Source organism: Branchiostoma floridae, chromosome 5 (assembly GCF_000003815.2).
Source record: "Branchiostoma floridae strain S238N-H82 chromosome 5, Bfl_VNyyK, whole genome shotgun sequence".
NCBI classification, from domain to species: Eukaryota; Metazoa; Chordata; class Leptocardii; order Amphioxiformes; family Branchiostomatidae; genus Branchiostoma; species Branchiostoma floridae.
The window spans coordinates 14,927,712-14,934,483 of NC_049983.1; the positions used below are offsets into that span (position 1 = coordinate 14,927,712).

At 43.2% G+C, this 6,772-nt stretch overlaps 1 protein-coding gene across 5 annotated transcripts; it reads right to left on the reverse strand.

Moving 5' to 3' along the window:
* Positions 1-54: 54 nt before the first annotated feature.
* Positions 55-2,960, reverse strand: LOC118415378. 5 transcript variants are annotated; one of them, XM_035819939.1, is made up of 5 exons: positions 2,584-2,960; positions 2,206-2,424; positions 1,953-2,046; positions 1,242-1,368; positions 55-822 (listed from the first exon to the last, which is right to left on the reverse strand). In XM_035819939.1, the coding sequence occupies exons 1-5, from the start codon at positions 2,753-2,755 to the stop codon at positions 313-315; spliced, it is 1,122 nt and encodes a 373-aa protein (XP_035675832.1). In that variant the 5' UTR covers positions 2,756-2,960; the 3' UTR covers positions 55-312. The 5 variants fall into 5 exon arrangements, 4 of the variants coding, with proteins under 4 accessions (XP_035675832.1, XP_035675835.1, XP_035675833.1 ...); XM_035819942.1 differs by lacking the exon at positions 2,584-2,960 and having other exon boundaries at positions 1,242-1,630; positions 2,206-2,238; XM_035819940.1 differs by lacking the exons at positions 2,206-2,424; positions 2,584-2,960 and adding an exon at positions 1,777-1,797 and having other exon boundaries at positions 1,242-1,630; positions 1,953-2,170.
* Between the last annotated feature and the right edge of the window lie 3,812 nt (positions 2,961-6,772).

The window sequence follows — 6,772 nt, forward strand, 5'->3', positions numbered from 1 at the left end:
TCAGAGGAGGCACCCACATCTCGTCGGCCGCCGCATAGTGTTCCCTATTTAGAATTTCTGACATAGAAAGCACAAATGAATTACATCTCTAATATGACACTATCTCGCATTGACTGAACATTTAGACTGTCACACTTTGCAGAAATATTTAGACTCCTGGTATTGTTTAAATCCAAATAAAGATCAGAGCTACACTTGCTCTGGGATTATTATGGTACATGTTCCAATATACAGGGTAATGTTGTCTCTTTGTGTGCCTTAATTACCTACGAAAAATGGCTTCCTGCAAGTGTACACTGTACTAGTTTTCAGTTAACTCACTTGGCTCAAATCCTTGCAGTCATATTGCATGACCTTCCGTACTGCAGTGGTGGGGTTTGATGCATGAAGGACATCATGCATGGATGTAGAAGTCACACGACCCTTGCGTTGCTGACGCCATAAAGCAGACTTGGACTGCCCCACTGTAGCTTTGTTGAGGTTTGTGATTTGCTCGGGGTTGCACCGAACATCCTCAAGGATGCTGTCTACACTAACACTAGTAACAGGGACTTTGGCTGGATGACAAGACCTGTATACCACAGGGGGAAGCGTCTCTGTGTTGACATCTGACTCATCTTCTGATGCTGTGTCTGTGTCCTCCTCCTCTTTAATGACAGCACTGGCAGTGGGACACAGCTTCCTCAGTTGTGAGAAAGCAGAAGCGGCCTCTTCTTCACTGAGTGGTGGCACATCACACTGCGGCTTCAGGCGCGCCTTCTTGATCTGGACTCCATGTTTAGGGTGCGAAAAGTCCATGTCCTCAGCCCTTTGTGGATCAACCTGAAAGAAATAATCCACAAAATGAATTATCAATAATATATGTGAGAAAAAGCATTATACAGTGGCCATGTCAGATATTACACTTTACAAAGAGGAACATCTTAGCCTGCAGTCCAACCTTGTTGTGCTTTAGTTCGCTCCCAAAGGTCGCTACCCCATGGCATTGACGGGGTAGCCACCGTTGGGAGTGGACTAAAGCACAACAAGGCTGGACTCCAGGCTAGGAACATCTACTATATTGCTGTAAATCTATAGTGTAGTGCTATATATTGTGAATTGGATACATGTAAATGCCACATGATTTTGTAGAAGCAAAGAAATCCATTCATTAATGTAAGTTATAACAGTCTACTTAGGCAAAAAAATTGTAGACATTGAAAAAAATTCTACTCAATTATAATGCCCAAATATGAACAGACCTTATCTTTGTAATATTTGTTCCACACGGCCTTTCTGCTGGTGCATGACGTCCGTTTTTCCTGAAGAGACCTGGAGGCCTCCACTGCGAACAGCAGTGCAGCCACATGGCTGCAGACCTCTCCCAATCTACATTGAAATATAACAAAAAATGAGTATACATTATAGGTACTATAGTCAGGAGCAATTTTAGAGTTAATGGTAAAAGGAACGGATAAGTTGGCCAGCTTCACAGTACAATGAAAGATTTGCCTTATCTTCTCATTATGGAAGTCTCTGTGATATTTGAATATTTCTACTATATACACATTTCTTTTAGCATTATCTACATCTACATGATGATATGTGTTAGTATACTCACTCTCAGGAACTGTTGATAACTCCAAATTACCTAGAAAACGAAACACATCAACAAGTAAAACCTGCAACAAGAACATCAACAAGAAGAAATGCATTTGCAACAGGTACAAATACAACTGGAAACCATCAAGAACATGAACCAAGGAAAAAAATTAAGACAGTTATCTTGCCACATACAAACTGCATGGTCGCTCCTCCCTGGAAATATACGGAGGAACATTTACAGGTGAGTACTAGTTTGACTTTCATTATTTCTAAAACTGTTTCTTGCCATGGACCTCATCTGACGAGAACACTGTTAGATAAAAATGTGACTTTTTGGATATGATGGTCAATGCAGTTATATTACCTACCCTGCCATACAAGTGCAGTGAGCTGCCATGACATAACCCTCTTTTTTGGTCAAACACACCCATGGGTTGTGAGGAGTCTCTGTTACTCTCTGTCCTGAAACACAAATGTAACAGAAAAAAAAGATAATACAGTAAATATAAAAACGTATCTGACAGTTAAATACTAATCACGCATCTCATTCTTCATCTTCAAGAGTTCTCACTACAGGTACATGTAAGTAGAAATATTGTTCCAATGCACTCCAACACCCACCTGGCACAACCTTGGCCTTAAGGAAGCAGACCTTCACATTTTTTCCAATAGGGTGGTACCTGCACTCCCTCACATGGCCACTTATAAAGACATTGTACGCCTCCAGGGATTTATAGGCTTTCATGGCTTCTCCGTTAAACGGACCTGGAGCCTCGATTAGGTAGGTGTAGATGCACCCATAGTCCGTATCTGGCCAGAGGCTCAAATCATCCTTCCAACCTGTATAACATACAAATGATAATAAACAACGTTACGTAGCCAGAATTTCTAGAGATTAGCAACAAACACATTTACACGTACTCATGTTTTTGTAACCTTTATCTGACACAAAAATCTACCTTATCAAAATCTAGAAACACATGTACACATGATCCTCACCTGTCAGACTGTATGGGTCAGGTAGGCGTACACCGTCACCAGTCACCGCCGAACCAGTCACTTCCGGGTTTGAACTATCGCCGGCGTCTTCGACACTTACCATTAATTTCTCAAAATACCTGGTTCGGTCATTAGGCTCCAAAGAGCTAATGTAGCTGTTTGAAGAACTCATATTGATTAAACGTATTAATTAAACCACATTAGGAACAGAAATATAACAGCCCGGAACGGATGACAGAAAGCCCGTACGGCGGGAAAATCAAAACAACCGGAAACACATGACGGAAGTCAAGAGGGCAAGGGTCATTTTCTCCCAAAATATTACACAAGAAAAAAAAAAAAAAGACTAAGAAGTAGTGAAAAAAATACAAAATCTGAAAAAATCCCATGGATGCGATAAAAACGTGGCTGAAAATGCGCAAATTCGCGTAAACAGTACGATCTGCTTCCGCGCCGGTATGCTAATTAGTAATCTGATCTCCTAACGCTTTTTGCCTACCAGTCAGCGCTCGTGCGCCGAATACCCCGGATGTAAACAATAACAGCGATTGCTCGTATAGCTTGAGTAGACCTTCTACAGATCATTTAATACATATATCGGCATGCTATAACGTTATCTCTAGCCTTCCGTCATCGATGAGACAAAAAAGTGATCAAGGACGACTCAAATAACACTCCGAGACGTAAGCGAGCTGCCCTCCCCATCCGATATCGGGTACACTCGGTACAAGAGCTACAACAGCAATATGGCGAAAAGTCTCTCTTATGACCGGTAAGTGGTGAACATAGTTCTTCGTAAAAACAGCTCACCTACCTTTCCGTTATCTTGATACCACCAGACGCAAAGCTGCAGTCAGTAGATTCGTGTATGGCCGCTGACGGTGACAACTCAGCATTCAAACTCAAAGGTCCGCGGGGAAAATTGACCTTTCACCCCTGACCCCTTTGCCTGATTACCTACATTTCTCAGATACTGTAACCCAGACATGTTCTGTTGTATGGTCAGTGGTGTGCTTTAGTGATCACCAAGTTTCCACTTCAAATAAGCGATGCCTTCTGTCCTTATCGGACAGAAGGCATATTCATAGACTTTTATTGTTCTACAAAATTATTCATGGTTCTACTCGTAGCTATTTGTCTGATCTACTTCCTTCAATCATTTCCTCAACATGTTCGTATGACCTTCGCAACAAAATGAACCTAAGATCACTCGACGCTTCAACAAATCGTTTTGCAAAGTCTTTTGTTCCTTACTCATTAAATAAGATTCCTTAGGTTTAAAGCGCACTTGTTTAAATCTGTAAAACCTGTCAAATTTAGACATTTTAGTTTTGGTCCCAGATATGCTTGTACTCTCTTGGCACGCCTTCGCATTGGCACCTGCAGCTTGAATGGTAGTCTTTTCACTCGTGGGCTAACTGGTAGTCCAGCCTGTAGCTGCTGGTGCCGATGCGAATCGATTTCTCATTTCCTACTTAACTGCCCATTACATAATAATCCTCGTCACACTCTCTTCGGCAAACTTTCCAGGATCGTAGGACATCTTTTCGATATTTTCTCTCTTTCTGATGGTGAAATCAAACATTTACTACTTTTTGGTACTTCCCTTTGCAACTATTCCACAAACTGTTTGATTATGTCTTCAACCCAGAACTACATTGTGCAAACTGGCCGTTTCTAACCATGTTTTTTGTTCCGTGTCCTACCAAAATTTCCGGGGGTGGGGGGTACCAGGACTTGCGCTTCTACCAGTCAATACATTAGTATTCCATTTGTACAGACTTACTGCATCTTGTCAATCATATTTTATTCTTATTTTCCTTTAATAGCGGCACCGATATAAGTTGTCTTAACTTGAGTGGGCCGCTACTTGTCTGTTATTTTGCCTTTATGTGTTTGTTCAAAAAAAAATAAGCGATGCGCTTTGTCGAATAATCAGCATGGGAACTGATACATTCTGATGGGGAAAGTGCAAGAGGCCCAAAGTGCGAGAGGGATAGACCTTTCTCCGTATGTGTATGTACGATAGCAATGTATCTTTATATCTTCGTCTTCGTCTTCGTCTTGTGTACCCTCTAAAAACCCCTGCTGGGGCGTCGCTGAGGGGGGGGGGTGGCTTGCGGACTAGGGCAAGGCAGCCAAACCGGCCTTAAAGGCCTCGACTGACGGGGCCTGGGCAGTGTGCCCCGGCAGTCTGTTCCACTCGGCAACCGTCCGAGGGAAAAAAGAAAACTTAAAACAGTCTCTTTTAGCTGTGGTTAACTGATACTTAAACATGTGACTTCCTCTGGTTCTGCGTTGGGCAGGTTTAAGATACTGGGTTGGGGATATGTTTATGATGCCATTCACAATTTTGTAGAAAGTGATTAGACGTGCGTCTCTCCTTCTGTCAGCGAGGAGTGGCCATTGTAGGCTTGTGAGCATATCAGTTACACTACTGGTTCTGCGATAATCGTTGACGGTCACTCTTGCCGCTCTACGCTGCACTCTTTCTAGTGCCTGGGCCCCACTGATAGTATAGGGGTCCCACACTGCTGCGCTGTACTCCAAGTGCGGGCGCACCAACGCCTTATAGCATGTTGATTTGACCCGTGGTGGGCAGTGCTGTAAATTGCGGCGAATGACCGCCAGTATTCGATTCGCTTTACCAGTTGCGTACTTTATATGTGTGTCCCACTTCATGTCATGAGATAGTTGGACACCAAGATATGGGTGAGTTTTGACACTTGTAAGGTTTTCTGAACAAAGAACATATTGAGAAATAATTGGTTTACGTTTGTGGGATATATGAAGTGTGTGGCACTTAGATGGATTAAAGGACATCTGCCATTGGTTTTGCCAATGGGTCAGTGCGTCAAGGTCAGCTTGTAAGCCTTGTACGTCACTTGGGTGTTCAATAATACGGTAAAGCAGGCAATCGTCTGCAAACAAACGCACGTTGGACCCAACAATATCAGGTAAATCATTTATGTAAAGTAGGAACTAGAGGGGTCCCAGAACAGTTCCTTGGGGCACTCCCGACAAAACCTTTGTGGGTTTCGAGGACTCCCCATCAAGGACAACTGCCTGGGTCCTTTGTGTAAGGAAGGCTTGAAGCCAAGACAAAAGATTACCAGAGATGCCGTAGTGCTGGAGCTTACTCAGAAGGCGAATGTGGGGAACCATATCAAAAGCCTTGCTGAAATCGAGCACTATGGCGTCAACCTGTTTTCCTTGGTCAAGGGCACTAGTCAGGTCGTGAGTCGTGACCAATAGCTGGCTTTCACAAGAGAGGCCTTTCCTAAAGCCATGTTGGGCAGGGGACAATATATTGTATTTATCAAGGTGCTTCATCATATGACTATGAATAATATGCTCCAAAACTTTGCTACAGACTGATGTGAGTGAGACAGGTCTATAGTTTGATGGTAAAGACCTGTCTCCCTTCTTGAAGATGGGTGAGATGTTGGCGGACCTCCAGTCTTCTGGTACATCGCCTGTAGCAAGGGACTGTGCAAAAATGGTCTGCAGTACCGGTGCAATCTGTGTGGACACTGACTTCAGGAGTCTAGGATGAAGACCATCAGGGCCTGTAGCTTTGTTGGGATTAAGCTCTGAAAGTTGTTTAGCTACCCCTTCCACTGAGATGTGAAGTTGTGATATGGGGGGAGTCACAGGATTCCCAAGTGTTGGTCTGGTGTCCAGGTTCTCCTTTGTGAAGACCGAGCTGAACTGGTCTCCTAACGCTTCAGCCTTCTCCTTAGGGTCGGAGGTTAGTATACCCTGGTGCCTGATAGACGTTATGTTGGTAGAGTCCTGCTTTAGAGACTTAATGTAATTCCAGAAGGCCTTGGGGTCTGTTAAGGTGAGCTCCCACCGCACTTATGTCAACCTTGTGTCACTGCGGGGTTCGAAAGAAACTCAACGAATTACAGAGATAAAGAACAGGTTTTCTTTTTCTTTTTTGCATTTTATCGTCTTCTAAGTCATACTTTTACGTATTACGCAATATCTAAATTATAAAAATAGGAGAAAATAACAAAACAGTGACGCAGTGAACGAACCCCGCAGTGACCCTTCGTCACTATAGCTAGCAGGTTAGATGTCTACTTTATGTTATGCTTTATATGTCAGTCCGCCATCCGACTGTGTAGTGTAGTGAGTCAATTCACACAATAATGGATGTGTAGGGAATGAAAAAAACCTTCGC

Excerpts from the sequence above, each read along its gene's own strand:
- LOC118415378 (XM_035819939.1), bottom strand. The coding sequence starts at position 2,755 with ATGAGTTCTTCAAACAGCTACATTAGCTCTTTGGAGCCTAATGACCGA. Across the intron at positions 2,425-2,583 it reads TGACCCATACAGTCTGACAG|GTTGGAAGGATGATTTGAGC; the intron begins GTGAGGATCATG and ends TATGTTATACAG. Across the intron at positions 823-1,241 it reads ACAAATATTACAAAGATAAG|GTTGATCCACAAAGGGCTGA; the intron begins GTCTGTTCATAT and ends TATTTCTTTCAG.